Source organism: Colossoma macropomum, unplaced genomic scaffold (assembly GCF_904425465.1).
Source record: "Colossoma macropomum unplaced genomic scaffold, Colossoma_macropomum, whole genome shotgun sequence".
NCBI lineage: Eukaryota > Metazoa > Chordata > Actinopteri > Characiformes > Serrasalmidae > Colossoma > Colossoma macropomum.
Window position 1 is genome coordinate 69479 of NW_023495290.1, and position 13386 is coordinate 82864.

The window sequence follows — 13386 nt, forward strand, 5'->3', positions numbered from 1 at the left end:
CATAAAACAGTGTCTCAGTCATCAGGCAGTGAATTCATAACCATTTCATGTAGGAACTTTCTGTGAGGGAGCTTTTAGAGGTGGACGTCTGGTTCCTATCACCACCACTGTGAACAGTTCTGACTCGGTAAGTTTCTCTAGAACAGAGCGTTTCACACCAAACCGCTCTGAACGACATAATTAACGTCTTATCCATTTAATTAATGCACAAATATTGAAAAAACTGTACATTTTTCCTTCAATAAATGATCTGGATATGTCAATAAGACATGTACATATATGGGAGAACCAAAAAGCTGTTTGTTTTAATTGCCTCACACCTTTACGTCGTGCTCCAAGACAGCGCAGACCTTTCTTGAAAATCTTTATTTCTGAAACACAGTGACCAAATGTAATACAAATACAATCACATTTATTAATACGATGTCACCCACGTGACGTATCGAGGTCGACTGGAACTGGGGTTGTGTTCTAGCTAAAACATGCCATGAAAAATACCAAAACATTAAAAGTTCATATACCGTCGGTAAAAAATATACTCTCTATGTACAAAATGCCTTGTGTTCAGCCCAGGATACAAACACTGACCACAGACCACAACACCTAGCATAGTCATGCGTCCGCGAACCTCCCGGGACTGTTCGCTGGGATGGGCTTTGTCGAGTGCGTGAACGCTTCCATTTCCTCGCTGTCCTTTCTCCTCTGCGGCTGTGGAGAGCAGATGTGGATGTAGTCGCACTGGCTTTGCCGGCTCTCTGCCACGCTCTGCAGGGCCGCCGTCCTGGATGTTTGGCTCTCGTAGTAGACGGGTCCTTGCCGGCTGTTGAGTGGGGACGGTGCCGCCCTGGAGAAGGTGGACAGGTGTCGGGCGCCGCTGGGCCGAGCGGCTGACGGACTCCAGCATCTGTCTGAGTGACCCAGGATTCGGCACTCGCTGGTACACGCCCAGAGACCTGGATGAGATGGGACAAACACCCAGTCATTCCTGATTCGGGAAGTGTTTATTATGGATATGTGAGCTCCCATATGGACAAAATATATTCCAAATGTATTTATCAAATATATATGCAATGATGTGCAAATCGTTTAAACCCTATGTTTAATTGAAAATAGTACAAAGACAACATATCAAATGTTGAAACTGAGAAATTGTATTCTTTTTTGAAAATATATGCCCATTTTGAATTTGATGCCAACAGCACATTCCAAAAAAGTTGGGACGGGGCAACAAAAGACTGGTAAAGTTGTATAATGCACCTGGTTGTTGATTGGCAACAGATCAGTAACATGATTGGGTATAAAAGAGCATCTCAGAGAGGCGGAGTCTTTCAGAAGTAAAGATGAGGAGGGGTTCACCACACTGTGAAAGACTGCATAATCAAATAGTGCAACGATTCAAGAATAACGTTTCTCAACATAAAATAGCAAAGAACATCTGCTTTTCATCATCTACGGTACAAAATAACATTAAAAGATTCAGAGAATCTGGAGAAATCTCTGTATGTAAGGGACAAGGACAAAAACCAGTATTTGCTGGCTGTGATCTTTGGGCCCTCAGACAGCACTGCATTAAAAACAGACATGATTCTGTAGTGGAAATCACTGCATGGACTCAGAAACACTTCTGAAAAACACTGTCTGTGAAAACAGTTCATCACTGCATCCACAAATGCAAGTTAAAACTCTAAAACACAAAGAACAAACCACATATAAACAGGATCCAGAAACACTGCTGCCTTCTCTGGGCCTAAACTCATTTAAAATGGACTGAGGGGAAGTGGAAAAGTGTCCTGTGGTCTGACGAATCAACATTTGAAATTTTTTTTGGAAATCATGGACGCTGTGTCCTCCAGACTAAAGACCACTCAGCTTGTTATCAGTGCACAGTTCAAAAGCCAGTATTCATGATGGTATAGGGGGCATTAGTGCACATGGCATGGGTGACGTGCACATCTGTGAAGGCACCATTAATGCTGAATGATATATACATGTTTTGGCAACATATGCTGCATCCAGACGACGTCTTTTTCAGGGAAGGCCTTGATTATTTCAGCAGGACAATGTCAAACCACATTCTGCATGTATTACAGCAGCATTGCTCCAGGCACTAAACTGACCTGCCTGCAGTCCAGACCTGTCACCACTGAAAACATTTGGCACATTATGAAACAACAAAGGAGACCCTGAACTGATGAGCAGCTGAAATCCTGTATCAAACAAGAATGTGAAGACATTTCACTATCAAAACTACAGCAGTGTCTCCTCAGTTCCCAAACACTTACAGAGTGTTAAAGAAGAGGTGATGTTAAATTCCTCAGTTTCAACATTTGATATGTTGTCTTTGTACTGTTTTCAATTAAATACAGGGTTTAATTGATTTGCACATCATTGCATTTTGTTTTTATTTACATTTTGCACAGCGTCCCAACTTTTTGGAAACGGGGTTGTATTTGTAAAATGCAATTATTTCTATGTTATTTATATTTTTTCAGTTGTATGTAGTCTTGATAAAGGTTACAGATACAATACTTTTTTGCATGCTTCTAGGGTTCTTTACATCATGAAATGGTTCTTCAGATTGATGCTGTAGATGGTTCTATATAGAACCTTGTTGAAAAGCGTTCTTCTATTGTAATGAGCTTGACATCGTACACTAGAAGAACCCTTTTCATAAATGTTCTATATAGAACCATCGACACCATTCTCTACCAATCTGACTAACCATTTCATGATGTAAAGAACCTTTTAATCATGCAAAGGGTTCTTTGAGTGTTCATACTTATATATAGGACCATTTTCTTTACTAAAGAACCCTGAAGAACCATCATTTTTAAGAGTGTACTCGAAGTTGGTATATTTATTGATTTATTGACCTTTTTGGATGCAGATAAGACCGATGCATTATTGAAATTTGGTATTGAATAACACTGACTTTTTCGATACTTTAAGGTACTGAAGTAATTTTTGTCAGTACCAAAACTGCGTTTTTCCACTGGGCACTGCAGTTCGGTACGGTATGATTGTAAATCAGTAATCCCGCATTTTGTTGTCATTTCCACTGCGGAACGGATTCAGTGTGACTCATACAGTCTCCCTCTCTGAGACAGAAATGATCTCAACTCCCCTCATTTCAAAGTCACTTCCTCTCCTTCCTTTGTGCCTCTGTTTCATTTGCACTTGCCAAGCAGTGCTTTAGCATATTGAATGATGAGTCACCGCTGCCCCACTGACCCCTCCGCTAACAGATCGTCCACAGACGCACGGCCGGCCAAAAGCCCACACAGATAAAGCCTTCAGTCACCTCATGTCAAGGCCTCATCTTACCTCACTGTCCTCTGTCTGTAAGCACACTGAATATGTGTATATAGGCATAACATTATGACCACCTGCTTGTTTCTATGCTGATTGTCCATTTTATCAGCTCCACTTACTATATAGGTGCACTTTGTAGTTCTACAGTTACAGACTGTAGTCCATCTGTTTCTCTGCATAGTTTGTTAGCCCCCTTTTACCCTGTTCTTCAGTGGTCAGGACCCCCATGGGGTCACAGAGCAGGTACTATTTGGGTGGTGGGTCATTCTCAGCACTGCAGTAACACTGACGTGGTGGTGGTGTGTTAGTGTGTGTTGCGCTGGTCTGAGTGGATCAGACGCAGCACTGCTGCTGGAGTTTTTAAACACCTCAGTGTCGCTGCTGGACTGAGAATAGTCCACCAACCAAAAATATCCAGCCAACAGCGTCCTGTGGGCAGCGTCCTGTGACCACTGATGAAGGACTAGAGGATGACCAACACAAACTGTGCAGCAGCAGATGAGCTATCGCCTCTGACTTTACATCTACAAGGTGGACCGACAAGGTAGGAGTGTCTAATATAGTGGACAGTGAGTGGACACAGTGTTTAAAAACTCCAGCAGCACTGCTGTGTCTGATCCACTCAGACCAGCGCAACACACACTAACACACCACCACTACGTCAGTGTTACTGCAGTGCTGAGAATGATCCACCACCCAAATAGTACCTGCTCTGTGACCCCATGGGGGTCCTGACCACTGAAGAACAGGGTAAAAGGGGGCTAACAAAGTATCAGAGAAACAGATGGACTACAGTCTGTAACTGTAGAACTACAAAGTGCACCTATATAGTAAGTGGAGCTGATAAAATGGACAATGAGCGTAGAAACAAGGAGGTGGTCAGAATGTTATGCCTGATCGGTGTGTATATTTGCTGTTGGGACAAAATCTCCATTTTTCATTTTCTGACATAACTTGAAACAGGCAGTTGTCCTTTATGCTGTGTCAAAATTTTATGATGAATGGACCAACAGAAATGGTCTAAAATTACTTTGGAATAAATATTTCTGCTTTTACCTCCATTATTTATAAATGTAATAAACTTGACTTGCCACGTATGAAGAACAGCACTACAGAAGCTCACTGGCTTTTAACAGTGGAGTATCGAGGCCCACTCTCTCCTCTACGCCTGTAGTCTCTCAGGGCCAGATATGATGTTGTTTTGGGACAACCATGCAAAATTTTGGCTAAATTTAGGCTGGAACCTAGACTTATTAGGGTGGAAAAACTAAGGCCAGAAACATACACGAACACAAATGACAGCACTCGGCCAACACACTGCAAACGCTCGGTCCTTCTGTACAAACGCACTGTGCGCTCTTATGTTACTGGGGAGGTTGAAACACTACTACACAGTAATTGGTCATCAAGATGCTACAAAGCTGAGTCAGTATTATGGGGTATTTTTTTTTAAAACAGTGAAACAGTTATGAGTCCCAACTCTGGATCAGAGGCGGCGAGTATAAACGAGCTAGCAGGGCTAACGGTGCACATCCACTTGCAATTTCACCACACCGCAACTTATTCATATCAATGGAGAGCTCTGCTATGTTGTGTTCAGCCAATCCGATGACAGTACGCCCATTGTCATGAATGGCAAACATAACAGCGGCTTCACGGTTTCATAGAGAACTTTTGACCATGAAGATTTGTACGGAAGATGTTTGTTTGGATATGGGCTACATGATTTGAGCAGGAAACAAGGTTTAAAACAAACGGAGATCAGAAGTTATTTGGAAAGGTAGCTAGCTTGCTAGTAAGATTAAGCACGCAAACTTCCAAGCTTGTGTGGACAACTGATGCACTTTAGGAACATTATACATTATACAATATCAGATTGTTTACAAAACAGAAAGAACTCTAAAGGCCTATATATTAACTCTAAAGGCCTGTATATTAACTCTATAGGCCTATATATTAACTCTAAAGGCCTGTATATTAACCCTAAAGGCCTGTATATTAACTCTATAGGCCTGTATTTTAACTCTAGGGGCCTGTATGTTAACTCTAAGGGCCTGTATGTTAACTCTAAGGGCCTGTATGTTAACTCTAGAGGTATGTATGTTAACTCTAGAGGTATGTATGTTAGCTTTAGGGGCCTGTATGTTAAATCTAAGGGCCTGTATGTTAGCTCTAAGGGCCTGTATGTTAGCTCTAGGGGCCTGTATGTTAACTCTAAGGGCCTGTATGTTACCTCAAGGGGCCTGTATGTTAACTCTAAGGGCCTGCATGTTAGCTCTAGGGGCCTGTAGGTTAAATCTAAGGGCCTGTATGTTAGCTCTAGGGGCCTGTATGTTAACTCTAAGGGCCTGTATGTTAGCTCTAGGGGCCTGTAGATTAACATATACCTGCTATTTGGGTTAAGACTAACACTGGTTGCCAGCCAACATCAGGCCAACGCAGGCCCACCGTCCAGTATTGGCTGCCAGCCAATGTCAGGCCAGTGTAATAGTTGGCCCAGTATGATTTACCGATGTTATGCCAAAGTAATGCCGCTAAGCCAACATTGGGCAAATGTATACTTGCTATTTGGGTTAAGTCCTCCTTTTCTTTCAAAGAGAAAAGACATCAAAAATAAGTCTGATTATGTTAGACTTCTGTGGACCCGAGAACAACAGCGCCACCAAAAGGTCATAAGACAAAAACAAGTTAGCTCAGATGAAGGTGATTCACGTCTAGCACAAACTGTAGATTCACTCAGCCTATCTGCATTATATGTGTTATGACGTATTATATACTGATGCCCCCTTGATTATTTTACCATTTCGACTCACTGCAACTAGCTCCAGCTTCCCCCAGTCTGCAGTCGGTACTAGTTCTAATTCTAGGACTAGTTTTATGTCTGATTAGCTGAGCCAAGCTTGCCTTTGTACAATATTCATTACATACACATGAATATGAACTTTTTCATTTTGCTTACACAGAAAGTCTTTACATGGCACTGTTTGAAGCAGAAGAGTTTGTATGTGCTTCAGAAGAAGCCTGCATTCATCAACTGCAGCGATAATGCTAATCTCTGTTAGCGCCCTTAAGGAACTTGTACAGATGTGGCTCGAGTGAGTTAAACCCTCAGATGTACAGATGTGGCTCGAGTGAGGGGTTTTTTTAAACCCTCAAATCTAATATTATGACTTGTTCTCTCTCATTTAGTTTCCTCAAATTAGTTTTGATTTTGAATCTTATAGTTATTTGTCGTTTGTGTTAAGCCAGGAGCTGAATAGTCTGACCAGCTGACCTTTGTAAGATGAGTAGTCCTTTTTGGCTCCTTCTCCGCTTATGTCCGAGTCGCTGTCATTGATGTCACTGTCCCCTTTCCCGCTGTCCTTGCCGCTAATGTGCGGGTCACGGGCAGCAACGGTCACCATGGAGTTTCCCTTCCACACCGTAACCGGCCGTGTGCTCTCTTTGCCGTAGCCGGGCAGCGTGGAGTAGCCCTGAGGACAGACAGACGCTGATTTGGGATACATGAACCACTTTTGAACCCACATTCACTCATAAATAGGGCAGAACGATATGAATACAAATCTTATCACAGTATACTTTAGCATATCAATTGTTATCTATAGTTATACTGATACTGATTCTTATTATGGGGATGGAAAGTGGTCAGACTGCCCCCTGCTGTTTTTTTGCTCAAATTGTAGGTTAATAATGGATTGGAGGTGATGTACATTACATGTACAACATAACGTGCCATGTTGCCCCCATACTGAGTTATATTTGACACTATATCAATATTCCAAATAACTGGCTGACAGTAAAGGATAATAAACACAGTTTTTACGAGTGTTTCTCATCGCTAGAGCACCGCTCAAAGGGTTTAATTTGAATCTACACAGTTATGTTACTGTATAATAAAATAATAAAAATAGTAAAATTTTCTGCTATCATAATGTATTCATAGCTGCTGTGCTTGTTTAGATACAAAGTGACTGTTTCAGAAAAGTTCCAGCTTTAAATGATCTTCGATCTAAAATTTTAAAAAAAATCTCTAGGTAGAAATGAATGGAGATTCAAAATGTTTTGAATGCAACCAGCAGATGGCGTAGTGGTGCACGTCCCTCCATGTACGCATTTCCTAAAAACGAAACGACAAAAACAAAAAAAAAGTCTTTTCAGAGGTTTATGTGTTTATTTTCCCCCCAAATTCTCCTGAGACATTCCTCAAACTCACAACCTTTTCTGCTCTCCGTAATTCCAACCTTGAAAATAGCTAACGCTAGCTAACTCTGCTAACTGTCCCACTGGTTTGTGCTGTTGTGAGTGAACAGCTAGACTTCTTCTCCCTCCCGTCAAGAGAGTAAAAGACACCCAGCGTCACCTACTGTACTGAAACAGCAAAAGTTCAAGCTGCTGATGCTAATACCTGAAGAACAGAAGAGCATATTTTGGTTGTTCTACCATCGCAATCATGAAGCCATGAAAAAGAACTCAAAACAAAAACAAACACAGATAGTTGATTTCTGTTGTTTTGTTTACGTAAATTAACCATGAAAACCTTTAATTCTTAATCTCTTTTTTTAGTAATTTTAGTCATGTTGTGCATGAAAAACAGATGCTGATGTATTACTTTGATGCCAAACAACAATTTTGGTGCTTGTTTATCTGTTGAAATTGCAAAAATGCATCAAAATATTGTCTGTCTCATGTTAACATTATTACATATATATATATATATATATATATAGAGAGAGAGAGAGAGAGAGAGAGAGAGAGATAGATAGATAGATAGATAGATAGATAGATAGATATAGCCTTTTATTTTGATAAAAATTTGTTAATTATAAAAGGTCTCCAAATAAAGACTATCTCTGACAAGTTTGCACTGCATGGAATCTCATATTTTTCTTTTAGACATTTTACTTAAACATTTTGTATAATTTCTTTTATCCTGTTGATCATTTTGGATAAAATCCTGGCTTCATGTGTTGCAAAAAAGACTGTGTCAGTGGTGTTACTCAAGAAATATGCTTTAAAACTATAATATAATAACAAATAAAACTATAATACAATAACAAATAAACAATTTTTACAAAAGCTTAATGGCTGTCAGTGGTGTTACGGTCAGTGGTGTAACATGATTGATGTTCAATATAACAGACCATGTTCTACACTTGAATTACGTATCAACTTTCTTGCCACTGCGATGGTAGAATAACCCGTTATTTTATCAAAAATACCACAAATGACTTTACATTGACTCTAATGCAGCACAGCAGCCAATAACAGATAAATAATTCAATTACACGAAAATAGAAACCGCACTTACGTCCATTTGACCAACACCAGTCCTGTATTTTGATTTGTAGAGAATTGTGGCCTCGACGCCGTCCGAGCTCGCCTCCACACTGTTGTGTATCATTTCCGCCGATCCTGTAGTGACCCTGCCGGTCAGTGTGTGAGAGTCGAACACGTTGGCCGTCTGGTTGGATATGAGTGAGACGACGTTGTTTTCCTTCTCTGTGTAGGGTCGGTCTGCCGGGTCCGTCGTCTCCGCTGCTGCTCTCTTCCGGCTCTTTTTACGGGTGCAGAAGAAATATGCGGAGACACCAGCGAGCAGCAGGACAGAGGAGCCAGTCAGGGTGAAGACGAGGATGAATGCAGCCCAGCGCCCAGGGTCCTCCCGCTCTCCATCGCTGTAGTAGTTGTCGTTGGATGGGGCGCTCTCGGTGAGGGCGAAGCGGATGGTTGCTGTTGAAGTGAGTGATGGGATCCCGTTGTCGTTCACAGTGACGGTCACTCTTGGCTCCTCATCCATGTCGTAACTGACCTTCCGGCTCATGTATATCTCCCCTGTGTCCTGGTCAATGGAAAACCCAGAATCCGCGCCTTCAGCCAGTCTGTAGGTCAGCTGGGCATTGGAACCTGAGTCGGCATCCCTTGCCTTGATGCGAGTGACTACATACCCTGGCCCGGCATCCCTGGGCAGCAGAACCTCAGCCGATCCGTTCTGCAGGACAGGCTGTGTCACGGCTGGAGCGTTGTCATTCTGGTCAACCACATTGACCACCAGGACAGCACTGCTCTTGAGCTGTGGCCACCCTCGGTCGCTTGCCTGGACACGAAGCTCCAACCTGGGGGTGACCTCGTGGTTGAAGCTCTGCAGTGCATACACATGTCCTGCCTGGTTCATGATGGCGAAGCGGGACGGTGCATCGGTGTCGCTGTCCAGGAGATCATAGGTCACTTCCCCGTTTAGGCCAATGTCTGGATCACTGGCTACCACCGTGGTGATGTACGTTCCAGGCAGCTGGTTCTCCTCTATGAAGCCCTCATATGCTTTGGCGCCAAAAACTGGAGCGTTGTCGTTGACGTCCGTTACCTTGATGGTGTACTGGACCACGGTGCGCAGGGGTGGTGAGCCGAAGTCCTCAGCCACCACACTCAAGTTGTACTGGGCAATCTTTTCCCTGTCCAGCCCTCCTACGGTCACTATGGCGTAACTTCCCTCATAGGCGCGGCGCAGTCGGAAGTGCCCATGTGCCCCCTGCAGGGTGCAGGCCACACGCCCATTGTCGCCACTGTCTCGGTCAGAGATGGTCACCACGGCGACCAATGCATCAGGTCCTGCCCCCTCACTGACCCGTGCTGCACCGTCTGGCGCTGGGGCCACTGGAGCCACACTGACTTCGGGCCGGTTATCGTTGACGTCCTGCAGACGGACGATGACTTTGCAGGTGGTGGGCGGCGCTGGGATGGCGCCCAAATCGGCTGCCTGGACATCAATCTCATATGCCACCTGCTCCTCGAAGTCGACAGTGCTGCCTAGCGTCATGCGACCCGAGCGCCGGTCCAGCCGGAAAAGCCGCCGCACCTCTGTGCCCGCCTGCTTGCTGAAGTCGAACACCACCTGACCATTTGGACCCTGGTCCGGGTCAGTGGCGTGCAGTTGCAGCAGCAGGTGGCCAGGTACTGCATCCTCAGGCAGCTCCACCGTGTACAGTGGGCGCTCGAAGGCCGGGCTGTTGTCATTGGAGTCCAACACCCTGACCGTAAGGTTGGTGGAGCCAGTGCGGGGTGGCCGGCCACCATCTGCCGCCTCCAGCTGCAGCACATGTACATCCTGCATTTCGCGGTCCAGCGGCCTGACCAGCACCAGCTCCGCGTACCGCACCCCGTCCACCCGGGTCACAGTCTCCACGGCGAAGTGCCCGCTGGCCGACAGACGGTAGCTCTGGACTGAGTTGGTGCCCGAGTCTGGATCGTGGGCAGGGTCTACGGGCAGCCGTGTGCCCAGCGGGGCAGCCTCAGAAACTTCCAGCGCGAGCTCCGCGCTCGGAAACGCGGGGGCGTGGTCGTTCACGTCCAGCACCTCCACCTCCACGCGCAGCAGCTCGAAACGCTCGCCCGACACGAGCGCCACGTCCAGCGCAAGGACGCAACGTGCGCTCCTCTTGCACAGCGCCTCTCGGTCCACGCGCTCCGTCAACATGAGCGCACCGTCACTCTCGGACACGCGCAGGAACGGCAGTGCTGCGCTCACGAGCCTGAAGGAGGTGGTGCGCGCGCCGGCAGTGGCGTTGGAGAGAGAACCGATGCGCGCGGGCGGACGCAGTTCCTCGCGCATCTCGAACCGGACCGCGCGCTGCTCCGAGACCGCGCGCCGCGCGCACAACAGCAGCAGCAGCAGCGCCGCAATAAGCGGGACCTCCATCCGAACCACGAGAGAGGAATCAGAGCGCGAGAGAGGAGTCCGGGCTGTCCGCGCGCAGGCAGGAGACTAATGTACGCACATACACTATTACTCTCTCTCTCTGTCTCTCTTTCTCTGTCTCTCTTTCTCTCTCTCTCTCTCTCTCGCGCGCGCACGCTCTCTCTTCGCTTTTCTCTCACTGTTTCGCTCTCTCCTCTCTCTCTCTCTCCCCCTCTCTCTCCCTCTCTCCCTCCCCCTCTCTCTCTCTCTCTCTCTCTCTCTTCACTCCCTCTCTCCCTCTCCCTCTATTTTCTCTCACTCTCCCCCTCGCTTTCTCTTTCTGTGTTTCACTCTCCCCTTTCTCTGCGCCTCTCTCTCTCCCTCTCTCTCTCTCTCTCTCAGTCGCTCACTCTTTTTGGCCCCGCCCCTGCCTCCCTTATCGGGGAAATTATTCTAATATATATTCTAATAAATGGGGCGTGGCCTACTCTTTTACTCCGCCTCACATTCAGACTTCAAAATGAGGAGAGAGGTGACCACACACACACACACACACACACACATTGCCCCTCTGTTCAGGTGTTTCTGTGTAGAAGAGCAGAACGGTGGAACCGACTGAAAGACCCTTTAAGGAGGATGTGGTTCTAGAGCAGCATCAGTCACACTAATAATCCTCATATTAACATTTAACAGCTTTAATATTTCAACAGTATGAGACGGCACTTGTTAGTCCAGCAGTCCAAATGGACATCTCTGATCATCTCTGATCAGACTGACCAAGTCCATACACGCAGAACCGAGACTATATAACTCCTGACCAGTCCACACAGTGACCCATAACTGGACCCACATATGGTCCACTGGATTGGAAATAGAGGGAACTAATAGGACTGGACACTATACTGTTTATTAATCGTTATAGTGGTGACAGTAGCCTTTGTACTCATTTCACAGAAGGCTGTAATGTGCAAATGAGCTTCTAACCAATCACAGTATGTAGCGAGCATCCTGACCAATCATAGTCCAGATGAGTTTCTGTGGGTGTTTAAGTGAGTCAACATGAGATCAAACGAAGGGAAATTGTTTAAAGCTAGAAAATGCATTTCCTGAAGAGCATGAAAAGAGATTACACAGCTTAGGCAATTCCCAGGTGGTTACTAGCATGCTGCTAAGTGGTTGCTATGGTATCCCAGGTGGTTGCGCGGGTGTTGCTAACTGTTTGCCATAGTATCCCCTTATGGTTGCTAGGGTGTTGGTAGGCGTTTGCAGTGGCACCCACCTACCAACACTGGAATACCATAGCAACCTGTTAGGGTCTTGCTAACAGGTTGCTATGGTATTCCAGATGGTTGCTAGGGAGTTGGTAGGTGGTTGCTGTGGCATCTCAGGTGGTTGTTAGGCTGTTGCTAACTGTTTCCTAAGGTATCCCAAGTGGCTGTTAGGGTGTTGCTAGCAAGTTGCTCTGGTATCCCAGGTGGTTGCTAGGATGTTGCTAACAGGTTGCAATGGTATCCCAGGTAGTTGCTAAGTTGTTGCTTGGTGGTTGCTAAAGTGTTGCTAGGATTCTTGTATCATGGTGATATAAGTGGTGTGCACAAACTTTTGCCCGCATTGTTCTGCCATTCATTCCTTTGGGAAAAAAGGATTCCTGTGTTATCCCAGATGGTTGGTACAGTGTGTCTATCTGGTTGCTATGGTATCCCAGGTGGCTGCTAGGGTGTCGCTAGGTGTTTGAGTGGTCGGTAGGGTGTTGCTAGTCACCCTTAAAAAGATGGTTCCTCAAGGCTTCTTTAGCAAAGAAAATGGTTCTATGATTAAATGGCTCTTTGCATGGTGAAATGGTTCTTCAGATTGATGGAGAATGTCTTGTAGATGGTTCTATATAGAACATTTTTGAAAAGGGTTCCATGTAGCACCTAAAAAGGTTCTTCTGTGGTATCTAACTTGACATTACAACAATGGAAGAACCCTTTTGGTACTATATGGAACCCTTTCTAAAAGGTTCTATATAGAACCATATAAAACATATTTTCCAACAATCTGAATGCTTTTGCGATGCAAAGAACCCTTAAATCATGCAAAGGGTTCTTTGAGTGTTCATGGTTCTATATACTTTACTAAAGAACCTTTGATAAACCATCGTTTTTAAGAGTGTTTCTGCATCATGGTGAAGCACAAACAGCAAAAGCTGCTATATAGAAACTGTAGTCTAATCATAAAGCTGTGTACAAGAACTCCAGCTCTTCTCTACACATTGCGAGAGCACTTCATGATGAATGGACCAATAGAAATGCTCCAAAATGGTCAAATTACATTAATGTACATTAAAGTTCAGTTCTTTATTGCGTTATACGACGTGTTTTAAGGCACATCACAATCACGGTATCTAGCACTATAATCTC

At 45.0% G+C, this 13386-nt stretch overlaps 1 protein-coding gene across 1 annotated transcript; it reads right to left on the reverse strand.

Moving 5' to 3' along the window:
• Nucleotides 1-357: 357 nt before the first annotated feature.
• On the reverse strand, nucleotides 358-11005 carry si:ch211-199f5.1 (protocadherin-8). Its single transcript, XM_036561987.1, has 3 exons — nucleotides 8621-11005; nucleotides 6587-6785; nucleotides 358-953 (listed from the first exon to the last, which is right to left on the reverse strand). Exons 1-3 carry the CDS (start codon nucleotides 11003-11005, stop codon nucleotides 613-615), a joined length of 2925 nt encoding a protein of 974 aa, XP_036417880.1. The 3' UTR covers nucleotides 358-612.
• Nucleotides 11006-13386: the final 2381 nt, after the last annotated feature.

Bases quoted from the DNA above. Each gene is read 5' to 3' on its own strand.
- si:ch211-199f5.1 (XM_036561987.1), bottom strand. From the start codon at position 11,005: ATGGAGGTCCCGCTTATTGCGGCGCTGCTGCTGCTGCTGTTGTGCGCG. The intron at 6,786-8,620 runs GTAAGTGCGGTT...GTCTGTCCTCAG, and splicing joins CTGGTGTTGGTCAAATGGAC to GGCTACTCCACGCTGCCCGG. The intron at 954-6,586 runs GTCAGCTGGTCA...CATCTCATCCAG, and splicing joins GGACTACTCATCTTACAAAG to GTCTCTGGGCGTGTACCAGC.